This window comes from Phaethon aethereus (assembly GCF_964289735.1).
Source record: "Phaethon aethereus genome assembly, chromosome: 1".
In the NCBI taxonomy this organism is placed as follows: Eukaryota; Metazoa; Chordata; class Aves; order Phaethontiformes; family Phaethontidae; genus Phaethon; species Phaethon aethereus.
The window spans coordinates 7162555-7185025 of NC_138575.1; the positions used below are offsets into that span (position 1 = coordinate 7162555).

The 22471-nt window shown below is 38.4% G+C and overlaps 1 protein-coding gene across 1 annotated transcript in view; it reads left to right on the plus strand.

Moving 5' to 3' along the window:
• Positions 1-22228, plus strand: part of CDC123 (cell division cycle 123) — a gene marked incomplete at its 3' end in the record, with an annotated part of 36245 nt that extends 14017 nt beyond the window's left edge. Inside the window, exons 7-13 of the mRNA XM_082014412.1 lie at positions 5506-5554; positions 7226-7301; positions 10323-10445; positions 14184-14212; positions 19332-19460; positions 21259-21396; positions 22202-22228. Of these exons, the coding sequence (XP_081870538.1) occupies positions 5506-5554; positions 7226-7301; positions 10323-10445; positions 14184-14212; positions 19332-19460; positions 21259-21396; positions 22202-22228 (571 nt within the window). The remainder of the gene's footprint in view (positions 1-5505; positions 5555-7225; positions 7302-10322; positions 10446-14183; positions 14213-19331; positions 19461-21258; positions 21397-22201) is intronic.
• Positions 22229-22471: the final 243 nt, after the last annotated feature.

Genomic DNA, 22471 nt, shown 5'->3' on the forward strand with positions numbered 1-22471 from the left:
ACGCTTTCTTCTACTGATCCTGCTGTCAGGGAATAACCTCTAGCAGAAAGATAACACCTCAAATTGCAATAGTCCAATCCATTAAGACTCTTTCTAGTATGGTAAGACCGCACGCACCACCAGATAGTACAGCTCAGTGAGTGGTAAATAAGCCAACCTTGTGACATGACTGGGGGATCATCACCTAATCTAAAGGTTAAGGTGAAGTTTTATTTGAGAAGTGTTGTATTTATTTCCCTTTCTATAAAATTTATCTAATGTTGATATAAATTTGGGTTATGAGTGGGTTTGGTTTTTTTTTTTCCCCAGAACAGGCTTTGTTGTTTTAGCAAGGTAGAGTTAATACAGGCAGTGCAGCCTTGGAGTTTCCATGAATTTGAATGGAAGTTGTAGTTACGACTAGGGGAATGTGTGTAATGTGTAAATTCACTTAGGTCTCTATGTGTATTTTAGGAATATGTTATACTTGATAAAAGCACGTGTTATTATCCAGTCTGTACATGGTATTTCTAAACTGCTAAGTTATTTGTACAAAATGTCCCCATCCAAACAGTGAAATGATTATTGCTGAATCAGAATGGTGGTCTTCCTTAATTATACTATTGATTAGCTGCCAGTTCCCTAGTCCTTAGCAAGCAGAAATTAAAAATGTAGCTAGCATAAGAACCTGAACTGCTGAACAAACGGAAGTTGGATACATAATACAGCCAAATCCCGTGGACTGACTAATCAGAGGGAGAAGGGATAAATGCACTATGTTTCTGCTTCTTTCATTAATACTTGGTATGGTCTAGAAGTTTCTTGCCCTGCATAAGTAACAGCTGAAATATTGTATACCCTTTTTTTGTTTTGTTTTGGATTTTTTTCTTCAACTGTATTAACTTAAAAATCCACTTCATGGGTCATAATATGGAAAAGATTTTGCAAAGACAATTTGAAGATCTGTTTCTTAATGCAGCTTTGCCAGTGATGTGGGACTTAAGGCACACCGCTTTCTTTGCTTCCTCCTTCCTCTGTCATTTCCTATCTGCTTATGTGGTATCCATACATTGTTCAAGTCAGGGAACTGCCCTTGCTGTAATTCTCAACTGTCTCAAGTTCCAGGAGAACTTCAGCTATGCAATACTTCAGTACAAACCATTAAAAAATATGGCCTCAATGCAAATATACTGAGCATGACTAGATAAGCTTTGACTATTTTAAATGTTTGGATTCTCTCATGATGTTGACACTGTTTGGTTGAAAAGTTCAGAATAATGAGTTAACTTTGCTCCTTATTAATTTTTTATAAATTAACAAAGTCTTCAAAGCGACACACTTGTTAATGTAGTCAATGTTGTTTCTGCTTCAAAGCAAGCATTGCATTTTACTTAGCTGAGTTCACAAAAAACTTGTGGGTGGTGTGATCCTTAACTTCCCAGGTTTTAAAAACTTAGTGTTGTGGATATGTGATAAAAAACTATTCCATTTCTAATTGGGATTTTTGTTAAATGATTCAAACTTGTCTTTTGAACAAAAATGCTTTTAAAGTCCTGTTGAGTGTATTGGTTTAGAACACATTTTTCTTTCTTATTTTTAGAATGTGTGGACTACATTCTGTTAAGACATGATTGCTCACCTTAAGACTGGTCTAAATATTAGCAATAGTTCTAATGATGTGATAATGCCCTTTCAATTATAAGATAAGCATGTTATATCATGCTGATTAATAAACCTTGGAAATTTTGTTAAACTTCAGAGATTGTTCCTGTTAAATCTGCAGATCCTGCTGTTGGGATTTTGAATGCTAAAATGTTCTTATTTTTCCAGTTTTTTAATAATCACAACCATAGATGTCAAATAAGTCCTGTAAGTTCAGCCTGGTTGAAAAGCAACCTAATGCAGAGAACATCTTTTGCAGGGATTGCCCTTTAACTTCTTACAGAGGGGCAGTATGATTTGAGTGCAGGAACGGCTGTTTTCTGATGTGCGCTTAAGTGTTGTAAATTGACTCTCAGTATTTTATTGGACTAGCTGGTGCTATGGACCTGTGACTTCCAGAAGTTCATTCCTGAAAACTTTTTGAGAAGCTGGTTAAGACAGGTGATTACTTCACCTAAAGTCTAGAGTCTAAAAGTAGCCACTCAGTGCTGCCTAAGCCCAGGAAACAGAGTGAAGGGACCTTCTATGCCCCATTTAGTAGGTAAGAAATATCTATTGGGTTAACAGAGCAGGTGAAACACCTCCCACTGGGCCAAGGAAAAGTTTCCAAATGTATTAATGTGCAAGATACAAAGGAACATGAGGGGAGATACAATTTTTTAATTTAGATGTTTATAAGAGGGCTTGGTTAAAATTTAAGTGCCTGTTTCTGAGAGAAATTGAGAAAGTCTGCTCTTAAGTGAGGGTTAGCCCATCAGGCTCCTAAGCACGTTTAACTTCAAAACCTAGCAGATGTTTTTTTGTTTTTAAGCTGGCATTCTGACTACATTTTTGATACCAGACTTAATGCTTCTAAATACTGAATTACAAATGATAAAGATAATGTAAAGTTTTTCTGAGATGTGGAGGAACAACAGCTGGTTGTTCCTAAAAGAACAGCAACCTGTTGTTCCTGCTCCTAAAAGAACACAGGAGGCACTGTTGGCTCAATAAAGATGTGACTTGGCACCTGGGATGCCTTGTTTTCAGGAATGGTAGCTGTTGGTTTAGACTTTGGTGTAGCCTATTTGAGATAAGCAGTTCCACATGAGAGGATGTGGAAAATGAGAGCTTTGATTTTTTTTTTTTTTTTTTTCCTTGAGGTTTTACTCGAATCTCCGTTTTTACTAGCAATTTACAATGTAGTACGAGATCCTCTTTTGAATAGTGCATGAATTTCCTATGTCTTTTAGTCCTTAAAGTTCCAGCAAAGTTCAATATTCAAGAAATAAAGGTGCAGTTCAAAAGCTGTTAGAAGTTTCTCCTTGGTATTTTTTTTAATTAAGGTTTTAAAATAAACTATGAGGTGATAGCAGGGGAACTGTCAGGTACAGAATAACTTTTACAATTCTCATTATATTCATAATAGGTTATTATCCACAGAATAATGTCAGTGATTTGCAAATGAGATTCCTGTCTCTCTTAGCAGGATAGGTACTGGAGGTCTTACAAATCTCCTTATAAATTGCTTTTCTCAATGTTGAAAACTGAACCATGTAATGGCTTCATGTAGTGTGTCCTGTTGTCAAGTATATGAATTTGGAGATTAACATACAGCTGCTACATACAAAGAGACCTTGATCCTTTTCTTGTTGGTGTGTTAGGTATAAATCTGTAAACAAGCTGTTGACCACAGCACAGGCCTATAAGCAGCAGAGTTTAATTCCTTCACCCTTAGTAGTATTCAAAATGACAATTTTCAAAGGCTTCAGACAAGAGAGCCCAGATATCTCTCAGTTTTGGGTTCCTGAAGTCTTTCTGAATGTTCTTTCAAGTACCTCCAAACCTGAACAGGATGCAGATTAAAGCAGCCCTGCTTAGCCTTCTGCCTCTCATATTCAAAAGGCCATATGTAGTGGACAAATTCAGCTGGTTCCGAACAACTAACGCTACAGTAAGTTTGTAAAAAATATAAAATTGTAACTGCCTCAAGTTACCGAACATTTACCCCTCAAAAGGGGGTGGTAGTAACATCTTTTTGTTGACAAAAACTCATTATAATACTTAGAAGGAAAATGAGACTACAAAAACCTGAGTTTATTTTGTCTTTTGCTGCGTTCTTCCATTTTTTCCTCATTTGTACTCAGTCCTGTGTCATTAAGGCCCAAGAAAAACATTGTTGCATCTTTCAGTATTTTCCTCTATATTCATCATTTTGCCTGTTTGCTTGATGTGGCAGCAATACCTGAGCAGTCTGTGTAGCTTGGGGTGACACCCAAGGATTTCATTTTCTGACTTGCAAAGGAAAGAGGAAATAACTTTCCCCACATAGCTCTCACCCAAAATATTTGAGGATTGAGCAGGGAATAGTTTTGATTGTTCATAAAGCTGTTTTTTGACTACTGGGAAAGACTGCATCTTACTGGAATGAAGCAGAGCGCAGGTATCCCAATCTCTGATACAGAAGTCTGCGAGAGGTAATACAGGTTGTAGTGTGCAGGGACTGTAAAACTCCATGTGCTGGCTGCCTCTTAATGTGGAGTTTATGATGGGTTTTGTGTGTGTGATATTTTCTTGAGCATGGTAGGCATGTATGCTAGTAAGGGAGGAATTTTGAGTCTAGCACAACTGCAAGCTCTCATGAGTTTGTTTCTGTTGCCTTGCCAGATCTTAAATTGCAGGGAATGTAAACTGTAGTTGAAGGATGTTATATGTTTACATAGGCTTACAGATATATATGATCTGTTTGATTACAGTACTTTTGGAAGGCATGCCTATCGCCCTTCTTCTCTACGTGTAGTGGATACTAAAGTCTAAACTAAAATGTGTGAAGTTTATTTCTGCTGGCAGCATGCTGAATGAACTTTTACGATAGCTCCTTGCTTCAAACTGAAGGCTGGGCAGCCATTTCTTACAAATGCAATGCTTATGCTAGAGATGTTAGACTTTTGGATTGCTTAACCAAGTTCAGTGCCAAAGAGAGATAGTATCAATGTTGCCATTTAAGACGATTGCTTAGCAAGGACCCTTTACACAGTTCTGTGCATCAAAGTAATTTGTTGCCAGTAAGGTCAGGGAGTACACTTGGAAGGAAAATGCATGTTCTTTTGTGAATTCCCTTTGAAAGTTACAGGATTTATTGCAAGGTTTGCTGTAAAATGACAAAAAGGTACATAGAAGTTGCCTTGAGTATAACTGCCTCCATTCTTGATAGTTCCTGAAAGGTGATGCACAGAGTCAGCTACTCATGAGGGACAAAACCTTGACATCTACTTGCAGTTATGGAAATAGTTTTCTTTATTCCCAGTCTCAGGAGATTTGTAAGAGTATTTCTTGAGGCTCTTAATTTGGAAAGATACCATGCTGTGGAATCAGAAGTGCTGAGTGGTGCTGTTTTGCATCCCTTATTCTTGGAAATGAACTGCTGTAAGGCATGATGATGTCTCTCTTGTGTGGTTTAGGAAGTTAAACATTAAAAGTACTAGGGAAAACATGCTGCTATGAAACTAGATTGGACTGCTCAAATTTATCTGGTTCTTTTGAGAATCGTTATGCCAACACAACAAAAAAGAGGAAAGGAGCAGCACTGTTGATTCAAACAAAAAAAACCCTCAGCAATAAAAAAACACATTTTATCCACGTCCCTGTCCAAATTTAAGTGCTTCCAAATGACACTAGATGAAAAGAGGTAATTCCCCCCCCCCCCCCCCCCAATAATTGTTGAAAGGAGGTTTGTTATTGATGTATTGAATTTACTTGGTTTCTGTATCTTGGAGATAATTTAACAGTAGCTTTTGTGATTCACTGTTTGGGGTTATTTTTCTAACTATAGCTAAAATCTTATATGTAAAAGCAGATTTTGATGCCAGTGCCTTACTTTTCCAGATTTATTCACTGTACTGATGATTCCCCAGATCCTTCCTTGGACTACGAGGTAAGACTCTTTGAATGATTTCTAGGTAATTTAAGTGAATTGCTCACAGGCAGACTGCCATTTGTGCTTGGGTATGTGCCCATAAACTTTGTTTTGTTTGTTTTAGTTGTGTTGCTTGGGCAGCGTGGGGAAGTCTGGTTAAGCACTACAGGTCATAAGGAGTTCATTTAATTACAGATCACAGATGAGCTGAAGTTCAGACTTTTGAAGCTTCCTTGCAGTTTTTGCTAGTGTCTGGCAGGTTTTTGCCAGGAAGGACAAGTTCAGTAGCTGAAAGTCATATATTGTTGATAGTATGCTGCTTGTGACTATCACAACTGAGGTTACTAAGAGAGAAGCTAGCTGTAGTGGCTGGGGACATCCTGAACTGAAGTGCTGTATCATATCTTGTTTCATGTACTCATTACCAGATTAAAATGTTAAGTTAGCAACGTAGATATTAACAGTGCTATAAAGTGTTCATGTGGTGCTATCGCTTTTATGATAGCATCTAGTCATGTTTCAATAATTTTTATGTAAATATAGCATTTGTCATCATCCGGTGGGCTTAAATTAAAATTTTCACTTTTTAGAAAAGTGAATGAGCCCTGGTTTTGTTTTTTAATAAAGCGCTACCTTAAATGTGCTTTAAAAATACAGGACATCTGAAAGTTGAAACAGAGTTTCATGTTTACGCTGTAGTTAGGAATGTCACCTTTGATTATGGAGGTTTTTCACTGCAGCTGATAGGTGTTGGGAGTTTCCAGTACCTATGAGCAGTAATTTAGGCCCTCAAAATAATGGACCTATCTGAAAGCATCAGTTTAGGTAATGCGGAGACTTGAGAAAGTGCCAGTGATCTGCTTTAATTACAAGGTAGTCTGTCCTATCGACTGTAATAGTTTGGTTACTATTTCTGTCCCATGTCCTTATTTTACCTGGTTTGTGCCTTCAAAGGCGTTACAGAATTCTGCTTGGGTGTATACCAGAATCAAGGTTGTTTTGGTTAAATTTAATTCTGCTCATCAGCTCTTTTGACTAGGAGCAACTTTCTGCCAATTCCATGACAGATTTGTTGCGTTGTACAGCAGGATTTTTTGTTTTCCATGCTTTATCATGAGCGTAACTTTGAAGTTGTTTCATAAATAATTTCACAGTTATGATCTTCCACTTTGTATGGAATTTATAAGATACTTAAGATGGGAAAGGGCCTCAGGAGGTCTCTAGTCTATCCTCATGCTCAAAGCCAGGTAAAGCGATGAGATCAAATTGGATTGCTTGGCATTTTATCAAATCCAGTCTGAAAACCTCAATGGATGGAAGCTGCACAACCTCTGAGGGAGCTGTTCTAATGCTTGAAAGTCCTCACCGGTGGAAAAAAAAAGTTTCTTCTTATGTCCAGTCTGAACCTGTCTCCTTTAAACTGGTTTGGACTAGATGGTCTTTAAAGGTGCCTTCCGACCAAAACCATTCTGTGATTCCATGAAATTAATATTAAGTCTAATTGCTTTGAAGTATTTGCTAAGACGATTATGTGAACTGCAGATTAAGATTGTTTGGTTTTCTTGTATCAAGAGTAACTTCAGAGGTTATCATACCACTATAGCAAAACTGTAGAAGGTATACCCATTGACAAAAAGTTACCTGCTACCTTTCTGAAACAATACTTTGTCATTTGTTTTTCCTCTATAGCTTGTTCTTCGCAAATGGTGTGAACTAATCCCTGGTGCAGAATTCAGATGCTTTGTCAAGGAGAACAAGCTTATAGGTGAGGATTTTTGTAAAGATAAAATTAGGTGCAATTCTGAGCAGTTTCCGATTCCTTGAATCGCCACTAAATATGAAGACAGTTCTTTCTTAACACACCTTCTTTCTGGAATAAACCTTTTCTTCTTCTGTCTGTAATTTAGAATGTGGCATGCCATGTTTATCCTTCCACTGTTTTTGAAAGCCTGACGACTCAGCATGCTCAATATTACAGTGGGAATATTCTTAATTCTAATTGCAAATTCAGAAACTTCACCTAAAGGCTGTTGTTCTATAAGTGATTCTTTTATATTCAGGAGTGAATTGTGTCATCTCTAAGTTGCAGAATGAATACAGAGGCAGTTGGGTATTATGCTGATAAAATGTGACCACATGTGGATGTTATATGCAGAAAGTTGGGGAGGTCAGAACATGCCCACAGGTGTACAAGGGGTGTGAGTTCATATTATGTTCAGTGTAGCTTAGTCAGAAAACCTGTTGATCTGTTACTCTGGTTCAAAGTCCTAAATGTAAAACGTTTCAAGTGGCAATGAACAGCTAGGGTATCTGCAGCATGCCATGAGCTGGTGGGTGCGTTGGGAGACGTGTGACAGCTGGAGGACAGGCAGATTGTGCTAGAACGTGTATCTTAGGCAGCTCTAGGGTAAATTTAGCTGAATTGTACTCCTCTGGATATATTGACTATTCGCTGCTGACTGTAACAGGAACTTGGACATCTCATGCACATGCAGGTGCTTGAATTGAGGGGTTTAATTTCAAGCTAAATACTATTCTGGAGTATGAATTTGGTTTTGGTGTGGTCTACCATGGAATCTTTAAAGGTGAACAGAAATGTAAATAGCACAGGACTGGTGCACAGTTGTCCTTAACAAGGTTGAATCATTCTGCCTAAACTCTTCTAACAAGGAAATGTTATAGCAGTGACCTAGCAAAGCTCTAATCCAGACTTTATAGGAGGGAAGGTGATTTTTTGCTTTAAAATAAAACCAAGTTTGCTCATTTTGTCTGTCTCATACCTACATATTGGCAAGCACCAAGATGCATATATACAAGTGGTCTGTCCAGGATTCCTTGTGATGATAGGGGAGTGAAGGGATATCAGCTATCTAATCCTCATTGTTTCTTCTGGCTGCTTCTCAGCACAGTGACTATGTGCTTATTTAGGATGTGCCTTTTTGTACCTGTTAGGAGCTGTCAGCAGTTTGTCTCTCCATCCTGTCCCACCTCTGTGAATCATTAGGAACGTACTCCCTGTTCTTTGTTTCCTGATCTGGGTGTCCTGTGGAGCTGCAGATAGATGCTTTGGGATGTGCTAATCTAGGTGCTGTCAACACATACCGTTCTCACAGGCCTCTTATTTGGCCTCTTATTTTGGTGCTTCTACACTCATTGTTCCATTCTCTGTCCATTCACACCAATCGCAGGGTTTATTACAGTTCTCTGTAACACAGTTTGCCTTGCTGATAGCAGAGATTCTTCATTAAGCGGGTATTGCTTGATGGCTACTGACATAGCTTTTTGAAGGCGGAAGAGCTGAATCCTGTCCTGTTGTGTGCTGCTGGAACACCACAACTGCCAGAGATATGCATCACTGTAATAACCTCTAAAACACTTGAATGTAGATTTATTGTAGAATATATTTATAAAGTGGTATTTAATTTCAAATACCTCAAAGCATTTGTATGCTGGCTAATTAATCACTCTGTGCATTTCATTACTAGGTTTTGAAACCTAGTAGATCTACCAGTATAGTTTTTTTTAACTAACACTCCAGCTGCATTTCTGAAGACAGTTCCAAGATTTTTCGCAATATATTCCCATGCTCTTAAAATTAATAAGCCTATCAGTCGAACTAAGGAGTGATACTTACACTGTGTAGTGAATGATTTTCCAGTTACTCATCTGCATCCCCTGAGATGCCACCATCTCTTGGTTTTTGTTTTTAGATCTGAGTTAAGCTTTGCAGTGGTATTAATAATTCAAAGTTCCACTGACATCATAAACTTTATATGAACTTTTTTTAAAGAGCACATCTTTGGAGGTAGATAGCATTGTCTTATAGTAAAACTTAATCTCTCTGTTTTGTATATGGTATGGGTAAAATAGCAAACTGCCATGACTGATGCATCTTTCTTGGGGCATTCTGGCTTTTTCTTCCCCTAAACAGCATGAGTTAGTCATTGTGCATTGATGGGGCAGGTCTTGATTTGACATTTGTCTAGCAGGGTGTTGCAGTGGCTTATGTTGACATATCCTGTAGGACAACTTCTGCCAACTAAGATGCATGCAAATATATAATCCTGTTGATGTCAACTTAAACTGTTGTCTTGTAGACTGACAAAAGTCTGAAATTAAGAGCTTGTGGTGTATCTGGGATAGTTTATCTAATGTCAGATATGCAAGAAGGCCCTCAAGGGAGGTGAATAGGAGAAATAAGGTGCTAGGCTGCATGCCATCTCATTGATTTTAGGATTTAAGGTTTCACCTGTGGTACCTTATCAAACAGGTATGCTTTATTCCACACTTAAGAAATTGGTTAAATGAACATCTTTATGGTATGCTAGGATCTATCATCTTTGCTGATGTGTGAGCCTGGCCTCTACCGCTCTCAATTTTATGGTTCCAAAGTCTGGTCCCTACATCTGATGTGCAGAACAGAGAAGGTTTTTGACCAGAAACCTTCTGGGAATAAAACTGAAAGGAAAAGACAAGAACTGGCAACTTAAACTCAGGCAAAGATTCCTCCTGAAATTCACTTAAAAATAGTCAAAGCATGTACATATAAAATGAGGTTCACATAATGTAGGGCAGACTGTTCAAGGAAAAAATTCCGCATAGAAGGGAAGTTTTAAGTATTGGAGAATAAAGCCAAACAGTAAGTAATTCTTAATGGTTGAAATTTCGGAGAACCCCATCTTCTGAAATATAGATGATAACATGCATGTCTCTGATAGCTGCATTTTGTCTGGTTGGCTTTTTTGTATGCCTAAAGCTCTTTATAATCAACTAAAATTATTGACAGGTGTATCACAGAGGGACTACACTCAATACTATGATCATATCTCCAAGCAACATGAGGAGATCTGTAGATCAATACAAGAGTTTTTCAAGAAACACATACAGTATAAATTCTTGGATGAAGACTGTAAGTATCTTATGGCTTCAATTAGCAAGGGGAGCATGGGGCAGGGAAGGAGGGTGTTTATGAAGGTCCTGAAATACTTATTGCACGTGTAGTTAGAAAGACTTAAAAACGGAAACGAGAGGTCTGCCTCTGTGAAGTTCTTTTGCAGGGTACTGGGAGGTTTGAAATTGAAAGGGCTTGCAGGGCCAACTCTGCAGAAGTCAGATGTCCTTCTGCTGCCTTGCTGAGCCAGGCTCATTTCCTCCACAGCACACTGAGTTGCAATGTGCCAAATGCCAGCTTACTGCTGGAGATCAGTGGAAAAACGGGTACTTCTCAGTAAATAATGGCATTCCCGATATCTTAAGGCTGTGGATATGCATCTCTTTTCATAGCTACTGCTTTCAGAGGGCTTGGTTCTTCTTAACTTGGGAGAGTTTTTTGTAATTCCTGTAGCTAATGCATGCTGAGCAATGTACTTCTTGAAACAAAAAAAAAAAACCTGCAGGAATAGCCTGGTGCTTTTCAGGAAAACACAACAAATGAGTGAAGGATCCCTTCAGAAGGCATAATAACTTTTTTAAAGTCTTTTTTCCCCTTATACTTGTTTTTAATTAAGAAAAGTTCTAAATCTGAGTAGTGAGATAGGAAATGCTTAACAAAAGACATTCAGTAGTAAGAATAATACTTGTTTATAAAGGTGTTGTCAAATGTTTGCTACTAAATAATTGATGTATTCCTTGAAGAATTAATTTGTAAGTTTCTTTTCAAGAATTTATAATAATTTCTCCTAGAATATTGATGCACAGTACTTTAGCTGCTGAAACTTTTGAATAAAAGCCATGGTATGTGATACACTTAGGCAGACCAAGTAAATTGTCCCTTTGCAGTCCTTCGCAAATTTTATTGGAAATAGTTTCCTGACGTGGTTTAGTGAGAATAGAATAGTGTTTTGTTGTGATGGGTGATCAGGAGTGGTGAAAAATATGATGTAGGAATTTAAATTAGGTCTGGCATGGGCCAAACCTAAGTTTAGTAACATACATAAGAATTGTCTGTCAGTTGTATTGTCTTACATAAAGCTTTGAACATTCAACCTTTAGGTAAGTGTTGAACACAGTTAATTATTTTGCTGAGCCACCAGAGACAAACAGATCAGTCTTGTCTGACTTTCTGAAAAGATACCTTTTAATGCCAGTCTGTGTTATATTAAAATTCTTAATAATCTACAGGATTCCTTTATTTCAGTCCAGAGAAGTTCTCAAGGACCACTGCTTGGAGAAGACTAGTAGTCTGGAAATCAGTATAGTAATTTAATAGGCCCATAGCCCTAATATTTTGACGTAAGATCAGTCATATAGATCTGACATTCTGATTACTGTCTTTTAATTTTCCTCTGTGTTCCAACACAATTTTAGCTGCTGTGTAATCAACTGATAGATAAGAATTCAGGGCACTATTTTTGGAAATCGATGCCTAGATTTAGGCTCTGAAACTGCTGTCTGGTGAACTGAAGGGTCTGACGCGTCATCTTATGTAAAGGACATAAAACTATGCCATCTGAGTTACCTTCTGGGAAAAGGAGGTTTCAGAGTGACTTTCTGGGATGAAGGTTTGTTAACCTTTTGTTCTTGGGCACTAAATGCTGGTGACTTGTCCATCTGGGACAAGCCAGAGAAATGCCATGCAGAAAATGTTTTGGGTTTTTTTTTTTTGGTGGCTTGGTTTTTTTACCACCCTTCATTCATCCCCCATCATACCCCTTGATCCACTCTCTGGTGGCGTGTCTAGTTAACAATAAAAATCTGGGTTTCCTTGTTTGTTTGCTTTTAAAAAGAAAGGGATTATAGCTTTTTTCCCGACTTACTGTTTTGTCGGGGATTTTGATGCTGTTTGCACTGCTTTTTCCAGTTGGTCTGGTAGCATCTTCAGATGGAAGAGTAGAGTCAGAGCAGCTGAAGCATTGCAGAGTCAGAGCAGTAGGATAACAGATGGGTGAATGCTTTATAAATGCTTCTAAACGATGTTAGAACCTTTTAAATGATGTTGGAACCTTCTAAATACTTTTCCTAAGAGCCCAGTAACAACAGTGTTTTGGAGGTATCGATACTTACTGTAGAGGCAAGCCTTGGCTTACCCTCCATTTTGAGCAATTACTGGTAAAGTTTTACTCCAGTCTCACTGGCATACAACACTCCTGCTCTTGAGGTGGTCCCTAAGAAGAGGCAACAGTTCAGGTTTTCTCCTCTAAGAAAAGAAAATAAAACACTCTTTTCTTAGTGTTTGTGAGTGTCCCGAACTGGTCACCAGTGTGCAGTCAGTCTTAATAGGGATGTAAATCCTAGTAAATGCCGTTAACCTCATGATTGCATAGGCTTGCTTTAAGCTGACAGGCGTCATTTTATAATAAAGCTCAGGTGCAAGTTTTCCATTAATGAAGTATGACTGATGAGGGTACGATACAGGCAACAAGCTCAGTTGAAGAGCTGGAGAAGAAATCTAGGGTTGCTGTGCTCCTCTTTGCATTGATGACTTCCTTAGCTTGTCTTCTCAAGAAAATATAGCACTTAATTCAAGAGTGACATTTTAAATTGACGTAAGTGTGCTTGTGCAAAAAGCTGCGTGGATTTTTAGGCGATATGGTCTAAAACAGTTACGTGACTGCCTTTGGCGCTGTTGAGTTGTGGTTTGCCCTCAGCCCAGCCAATTTTGCATGAAATGTTAGATTAAGCTGCTGCGTAGCTTTACACGCGTGAACGTGATCAGTCAATGTCCCCGTTACTGACGGGCAGCTTCCTGAGTAGCCACAGAGGCTCAAGTGTTCTTCAGTCATATCCTGAGTTTAGTTTATCCCACATGCATTGGGAAATCTCTTAGCTGAAATATTCCCTTCCTTATTAGTGAAGGAAGTGATAATACAACAATTTATCTGAAGTTTTTCTAAATCTGGCTTTTTTTTTTTTCTTTTTGCTAAACTGGTGCAACTTCTGCAGGTAGTCATGCCTGGATGCTTATCTGTCGATTTCCCTCCCTGAATAGAAATACAAATTAAAGACTTGTTTAACCATACAGAACAGAAGCTAATAGAAAGATGCATGTACAAAGATTCATGCTTAATTAAGTCAAGGGGAGGGACAACAATGGAGCTACACAAGGCAGCTTTGCGTCAATCACCAAGTGGCAAAGGGTCTGTTTGAAAGAGCTGTTGATAATCAGTTGGTGTGCTGTATCTGCTCTGGGTTACGTTAAACATTGCCATTTCACTGCCACCTCCTCCTCAGCACGCCCACCAACCCCTTTGTTCCTGCAACCTGTTAGTCTTGTTATCTGCTGAAGTCCTAATCTCCTTCAGGCAGGAACTTTCTCGTATTAAATGTTTGTGCAATGTCTAGCACAGTGGAGTCTTGATCCTTTCTTGAAATTTCTCCATTCTGCTGTAAACCAAACAGCAGTAATGTCAAAGATAAGCTTCTGTCTGGGCTAAGAGTTTATCAAATGTTCTTTGTTTTGGGAAAAAAAAAATCAGCAGAAGAAACCAGCAGTAAATGGAAAAACCTGGCAGACGATCTCTCAGTGCATTAACGGTAGTTCTTGAAATGTTTCAACTCCCTCTTGGAAATGAACCTAATTCTGCCTTGCAGTTCTTCAGACATATTGACTTTGCAGATTGTGCTCTATACACAAGTATCTATTCAGACTTCGACATCTTCTGTGAAATTATATCTCTTTTAAGCTTAACTTTTTTTTTCTCTTTTTCAGTTGTTTTTGATGTGTACAGAGACAGCAGGGTAAGTGAACAGTAGATTGTATATAATTGTTAATTCTGTGGAAAATTCCTGAAATGCTACAGAGATGAAGCAAATAATAGCTTCATCTTCCTAGAAGTGGTCCTGCCAAAAAACCATAACAAAAACAAAACTCAAAAAGTTACTTGATGTTCTCATTCTGTTCCCTGGATCTTTTTCTGTATTAGACACCGTCCACAGTAGGAGAATAATAGGATTCGAGGTGTACATATGTCTGTGCCAGTGACGTAATTATTTAGTAAATATCCTCCAGAGAAGTAGCCTGTCTTAAAGCACATAACTTTGGCTTCAGCTGCAATTCTGTCAGTTCTATGAGTCTACTGAAGGCAATTTAGTTTTATTCTAATATAAGTACTTTATCAATATCATGCAACATCATTAAATCATTTTAGCAAAGCACTACCTGTTGCTAAGGTTCCCTCCCCATAGTGCTCCCTTTGTGTTGACAGAAATGTATCTAAACATTCAGACAGAATCGTTGGGATATTTAAAAAAATGAGGCAGGGGTGCTATTTTGCTCACTGAAAAAAATTTGGAGGATTCTTACTATATTTTCTTCCAAAAATCATTCCTTGGCTTTTTTTATCCTGTGAAGATTGCCCCTATAGCATCTGCACTCATCAAAACTAATCATTAGTATTTCTACAGACTATCCTTGTGAGGTTGGAAAATGATACAGTGGAAATCCACAGTACGAAGGGATAATTATCAAAGGAGTATATGAATGTGGTGTGCCCAGTTTGAGACAGATGGAGGCTAATTTTTTTCTTTTCAAACTGCTCCAGCTGTGGTTCTGAGTGCTTGGCAGATCAGAACCCCGAGCATCCAGATAGTGATGGAGTGGGGAGAAATGTCCCATCTTAACTTCAGGTGCCAATATCTGACTTAGTCACATTTGACCTCTCCTAATATCAGTGGAGAGAAATAGTTCAGATGAATTGTGCTTGAAAGGCACACATGTATTGTTTTAAAAGCAACCACAGACAAAAAAGCATTATTGTTGTCTTAAATCTCAAGACCTGATTATGGAATCACAACCTGATTTTTGGGAATCACATTAGTGCAAGAGAAGTAAGGCTTTGGTTTAGCCTAAATTTCTTTCCAGATCCTAAACCAGAAATGCAAAAAAATGGCTACGTACTTTTGTTATATACATTTGAGTCTCGCTGTTTGGCTTGTTTGCAGTTATGGGATTGGAGAAGCTCTTTATTGGAGTTGAGTTGGGAGCATTTGTAGTAAGTCCTGATTTTGACTTTGAATGTTGCTAAAGTATTTTGGAATTTTGTAATAGTAAATCATGCCATAGTTGGCAAAACAGAAACTAAATGGGAATGTGTGTCATGTGGAAAATAACTATTGTTACTCAGCGCAACTTTTAACGTAGGTACCTCAAATCAGACTACAGGCTAAAAACAGCCATGCTGAATGGTAATAAAAATTACCTGCCCAGGCTCAGATCATCAGACTTGAGGATGCTGTCAGGCAAAATGAGGAGAAACAGTTCAACATTAAATGCAGTTCTGTGGTTGGGTGCTCTGCCTTACAACTGAGGCATGAAGACAGATTATTTAAGTAAAAAAATTCAGCCTATGTGATCTCAAATGAGCAGTGTTTCTTCATCTGTCAAGATAAAATACATCTGTTTGTATATATCTCTGGTGCCTTCTACCCTCTGGTCTTGTAAACTGCCAGATAGCCCTTTGTGTGTCAGATCCTCCTCCTTTCACACATACTTTTGTGGTTGGCAACTGTATTATTCATTGCTCCCTTTGTATGTGAGTTATAGGCAGCAAAAGAGTATTGAGTGTGATTAATTTCCAGAGCCCATGTTCCTCATCAGGCTGGTTGCACGGCAACCTCACCTACAGAATGAGAGAAGTGTCCAGCGTCTGCTTATTTTAAGTTCTTTCAACTGTAAATACTCAGCTAGGAGAAGCTTGTTCTTTGATATGGTTGTGATTGAGAGCAACCCCCTCCCTGTGCTTGCTTTAGTTACTTGACTGTATGGACTAGGCTGCCACAGGTCCTGCCTGTTGAGTTGGAGGGTGGCATATAAGCAAGCAGTGGCCTGGCTGAGAGCAAGCTTTTATGTGTCTGCCTTTCCTGTTAGACTCTGTTCACTGAGCTCATCTGAGCTAGCGCCTGACTTGGCAGACAAGTCATTTTTTAAGGAAGAAAATACATATCATACAGTCTACCAAGCTGGATGATCTGGAGACCTAGCTCTAAAGAGGTTATGATGCTGGACTGGTAGCCTGGTTTCATTTGGATCCACTTTTATCCTTTTTTTTTTTTTTTTTTTTTTGCTAGCAGTTCACAATCATTGCGCAACAGCTGACAAGCCTGAGAATCAGCTCTGCTGTTGCTCTTTGTGTATCTCCCAGGTGTTAACCATGTTCAAGACAAGTCACTGTGGTAAGACAGAAATGCAGTGAGTGGCTCCAGACCACTGCTAGCTCACAGCTGCTTTTATTAACATGCAAACTAGTGCTTGTGTCTCTGCCTTGTGTGCATTGTCAGTGTGTCTGAAGGTGCAGCTGGAGTTAGGGAGATGGAACAGTTCAGTTTGCATTTTATCTATCTTTTAACTTCCTTTAAACAGACTTTTTCATAGGCACTTCCTTTCAGCAGCATGTTGCATAATACTTTAGAGTAAAACAAAGCGTGAACCTGACATGGTATAGTAAATCTATTGGTTCCTGTTTTAGGATGAGAAAAAAATCTTATGTAATACAGGTGGTGTTTTTTTTCCCCTCCAGATATGCACAACTTTGATTTCCTGGCTTGTGCATTTCTGTGCTCTCATATGACAAAGATTACTAATACCAGAAGATGGCAGATAAATAGCTTTGCTACTGCTCTTTAGCTGCACGGTGCAAGTCATCTGAAACTACATTTAGATCATGATATTGTAGGTAAGACTTGAGAGAGCATTTAATCTTCAGAAAAGACAGTTTGGTTACTGACCCAGAATTATATACACTCTCTTTAATGAGCTCTGAAAAGGGATATTTAGTTTGTTTTGCCAGTTGTCATCAATTTGCAGCTACCAAAGCTCAGTGCAGATTTAAGACCATCTCAAGGAAACGGTGGTGTAGATGGTGTGCTGCTTGTGTAGATGGTGACTGCTGTCTGCAGGGCGGGAGAAATACTGGTGGGTGCTCACAAAAAACAGGTATTGCTTTCAGTAGTCTCAAAACCAATTTTCAGTTTTTTCCAGGGTACATTCCTTCTCCAGAGAAATGATCTTGAGCTCCTATGAAAAAACCTGAGTTTCGTGTATTTGGGGCGAGGAGGAGTCTCTGTGAAAGCCTTTCATAGGGAAGTTTTTATTAAGTATAAACATTTCTGATACAAGGAAAGATTCTCTGAACTGCTGAACGACCTTTGCCAGCAGTTGCTTCTCTCTGTGATTAAATTGGTTCATTAGCTTGTTTTTCTAGTGTGACAGAATGAATCTAAAATTACAGATTCCTTCTCCTGCTGCCTTGGAGCTAACAAGATGTCCCCATTAGCAAAAGTAAAACGTCACTTATAATGAGAATTTGTGACTGCCTTTTGAAGAGGAACAGAGATGGAAAATGATAGCAGAGCTTGCCCCTGTTCGCTGTCTGCACCAGTGGTGTTAATATGAGTGCAGAGGTGTTGCAACTTAGCAATGCAGGTTTGTGCTTCTTCACCCTTCCGAAACAAGTAAGAAACCACTCAGGTCTGTGTCCCCGCAATTCACAGTTTCTATTGTAGCCATCTGGTTTTGGTACTGCTGTTGTCATGCATTGGCTTCTTAAAATTTACTCTGCAAGAGCTGTACCCCATGGATCTGCCCTGAGAGAGACCGACCTGTGAAAGCCTGCGCGGAACCACATGCTCATCGGTTGGGGTGCTGGCCTAGTTCCAGTTTACAAGTAATATCACTGGTTTCATCTGTGCTGGAACTCCCCCCACCTGCATGAGTAACTCGCTATGGATGATAACGGACCAGCCAGAGCATTTCTGTTCTCTACTGTATGGGTTTCCGTGCGTTTCCTATTCTACAGTGTGTTAGTGCCTGTGGGGGGTGTCTTAGGCAGTGTGGGTGGGAGAGGAAGTCTCCACGTTACTCTGACTGAAGGCTTCAAAAGCATCTTTGTAAGTTAGAAACCAGATGGCTGTAGTGTAAATGACTGAAGATATTTGCTGTTTGTATCAAGATAGGAAGGATCCTTTAAAGAAAGAAGATTCTTCAGGAATGAGGGAAAGAAAGAGAAAGCAAAATAAGTTTTTAGTAGCTGTAAGCCTTTAGGTTTGGTTTCCAATTCCAGCTGATCTTTAATAAACACAATAAAACCCTTCAGTCATGCTTATGTTACAGCAACCTTTTTTAATCCATATTTGATAGACCTGATTACCAGTTGTATTCTTATTTCATTACAACTTTATTATAATTTTTTGTTTCATTAGAGTAGATGATAATTTCTTGGGTTAGAAAAGACGACTCTGTGCTGGGGGTTATGCCTTGAGATGACTCAAGGAGCACAAACTATTTCTTGCTCCATTGCCGCCATCTCAGTTAACCTTAAGTCATGTTAGTCTCTCTGCTTTAATTTTTCACTTATAAAACAGGCATGCTGTTGTGTGTACTACCAGAACTGCTTGGAACACAAATGTATTAAAGATGAGACAGGAGAAACTAGCCTGGACTACTAGTAATGGCTATATTAAAAATGCCTTAAATTATTGGTTGTGTTTTTGTTGTGGGTTTGGTTTTTTGTTTTTTTTTTCATTCCTTATTCATGGTGGTTGGGGATCTTGGAGAACCATGGGGATTAGGCAGAACTTCTGTGGTCTCATCTGAAAGCATCTTGTATAGAACTGAATTCAGTTTATTTGATCTGATCTTCTGTTTAAAAATAAATAACTTAGTCATCGCTTGCTGTGTTTCAAAACTGTGTCTAATGTAAAGGATGTTAGAATAGTTTAAGTGCGTAAAACCAGGTGGTTTTCAGTTTTGACATCTCTTTATCTAAAGCCCAAGCATACTACAGTAATATATGTGTATTTTGATACTTTTTTTTTCTTTAGTTCTGTGGCTTGTTTTAATTCTTCTGTTGTTCCATTGCAGGGTAAGATTTGGTTAATAGATTTCAACCCATTTGGTGAAGTAACAGACTCCCTCCTGTTTACCTGGGAAGAACTGACCTCGGGGAGAAACTTGAAAGGAGACCAGGGTGAAGGGGAAGCAACAGAACAGGTACAGCCCTACTGTGAGGGAGGCTGGCTAACAAAACCAACAGGCATTATGGCCTGTTTTTTCTTTTCTTTCTTTGTTATAATCAAATTGTGATGCAAATCCCACTGAAGTAAATGGCTGTATTTAACTCATGTTGCAATTAACTACTGTCTAGTTTACGTTAAGAGTATTGCATGCTAGTTTTAGATGCCTGCAACGGAATTTTTAGTTCAAACAGTACAAGCCCATATTGCAGCTTTGACCATGTTGTGAATAAGATGCCCTGAAACTTGCTTTTATGCGGGTTTGATGTGCTCTTTTCAATTTCTCTTAAAATCTGTTACTTTTCCATTTAATCACTTGAAATTCTGCTTTGTTCTTGACATCTGTCATACAGTCTCCCAGAGCTCCAGATTTATGTTTGGGGGCAGGAAAAAAGAAGCTTAACTTCTGTCTCTTCCTCATACCGAATACCCTCAGGGAAGCCTTGTCCTTTGGTTGAACTCTCAGGCCTTGCAGAGCAGGACTCTTCTATCCCTCTTCCAAGCTGCGTTGCCTCCATAAAACCAAATAACTTCCCGTTACTACGGAGAGGGAGGAATAGTCTTCGCTTATTTGTACTCCAGCTTTTGTCTCACTGCATGCCTGAGACAGAGTCCTCGCATCTTAACAAGTCCTTGGGCGACTGGGTAGAAGATACGAAGTAGCATGTTACTTGATCTTGGAAAACACTTGGTAGTTGTCTGAGGAGAGATGGCTGGGCAGAATAGTGTGGGCTTTTCTTTATTTTCTAGCTGTTAAACTGCATTAGAGGTATCTGAAATGATGTGCTTTCTTTAGCTGAATTTAACATTTGAGCAGTGCTTTAGTTCTGTTGCCATTTTCATAACAGATTGAAAGGGAAATACACCACTCTGCAGGCTATCATTCATGCCATTTTCTCTTAGTCTGGCTGTGTGGCTATTGCTGAATGAAAACCCATTCAGTGAATCTTCCTGCTAAAAGTTGTGTCTCCTTTGTCAAAACACACTCCCTATTCCTGAGCTGCCTGTGGGACACCTGAATTTTTGTTTTGAGGATTTCTTTTCAGTACCAGATGCTTTACACAGTTTTCTCTAGTGTAAGCCTGGATGAAAAGTAGAATGACTTGTCTTCATGCTTCAGCTTACATCCGATCACAGAATCTGGTGTGAAGTTACTGAGCTTCTGTCTTTAAAACGAAGCTGATGATTGCCATACAATGGGCAATTATGTTGCATGGCAGTGTGTTGAACTGAAAATTATATCACCTTACCCAAAATCTGTTCCTACAATTGAGCATATAGATATTTTTTTTTTCCTTCAGTAAGTAAACTGGTTGGAAAACTTAAATCATAATTTCAGTAAGGTTAGATTTGCAAACATGGATTTGAACATGGAACCTGTGAAGACGGGTTTAGGGATTCTGTTGTGAAGATTTTCTTTATCCACATGTTTATGTAGATACTATTTCTCAAAGTTCCTTATAGCTCCATTATTACAGCACTGTTATAAGCATATGTATATTAAATGCATTAATAATTGATACATTGTAGAAACTGTAAACTGAGGGAATGAATGCCTCTACTTGACTGCTATTAACATTTTAACTTTTGCTTTTAAGTGGGCAGAGTTTTTAATAAGAAAAGTACAATTTTTAGAAGGCGCAGGTTTAGTTGAACGAATCCCAAATAAACTCATTGGCAAAGTGACTCAGACAGTCTCATGGAGGAGTTCAAGAAATATTGCTAGCTTTATTCACATACATTGTTCTTCTCTTACCCAATATCTTTTTCCAAAGGACTATCCAGTTTTCCGTTGTACGAACAGTAAAGTTACTGTCCAGCCTAGTCCATACCTGAGTTACCGACTGCCGAAAGATTTTGTGGACCTTTCTACAGGAGAGGATGTTCACAAATTAATTGATTTTCTTAAACTGGTAAGAAGCAGTGAAAAAAAATTTCTGACCTTCCACCTCTTTGAAATGGCAACATCAAAGTGTCCGGACTTGTGCTTTTGTAGTTAACATAGGTTATATAATTACAGAAAAAGTCATGTATGAAGCCATCATACAACATGTTGTTGAGTTGGTTTATAATTTTTTTAAGTGATGAAGAGCAAGCTTTCATACTGATGTCACTTCAGTTAATTAGTTTTATCTTTAGTGGAAGCAATGAATGTAGTTTGACAAATCTTACTGAAGGACCTAGCTGTTTTATTTCTTATTTAAATGTAAATACAAATGTAGTCTAAATGGAAATATATTTTTTGAATGACTGAAGCTAATGCTTTTAAGAACTTCTTTAAAAGTCAGAAGTATATTGGAAAAAAAACTTAAACACTTGGTCCTTTTTAAATACAATTTCTTTGTTCCTTTGATAACAGTGACATGAAAATATGACATCCTTGTAAGCTAGGGATGGGAGAGCAGGTTGCCTTCATCTAGACCACTGACTTCTGCCACCACCATCATGTTTTCTGGTTCTCGTATAGTCTATTGACTAATGTACGGGGCAAATCTTGGTCTTTCCTGGAAATAAAATCCTATAGTTTGGGATGGGGGAGAGGGTTGATGTTGCTCACTTCCATTTGCTGGAAACAGCTCTTACCATTCAAAAAATGAATTACAAATGCAGTAATTCTCTAATATCTATTGTATCTGGAAACATTTGTCATGATTTATTAGTGTTCTCATTTCAGACAACTGTGTCCTAACATTATGAACTTTCTTGTTCCATTGACAGAAAAGAAATCAGCAAGATGATGACTGAGGTATCAAGAAGCGTTACATTGAATTACAAGCAAGAAATGTGGCAAAAGCTATAATTAACATAACTATTAAGCTATCGATTTAAAGGAAACCTGCTTTTCATAGTCAATGAAAGAACTGAAGAGCTGTTCATCCTGTGTGTCTGTTGGTTTATATGAAAGTGTAGAAAAGCTTTTTCAGGGAAACATGAAAGGTCAGGGTGAGTTCTCACTGGATTCCAGGTTAAATGCAATTGTACCGTGGT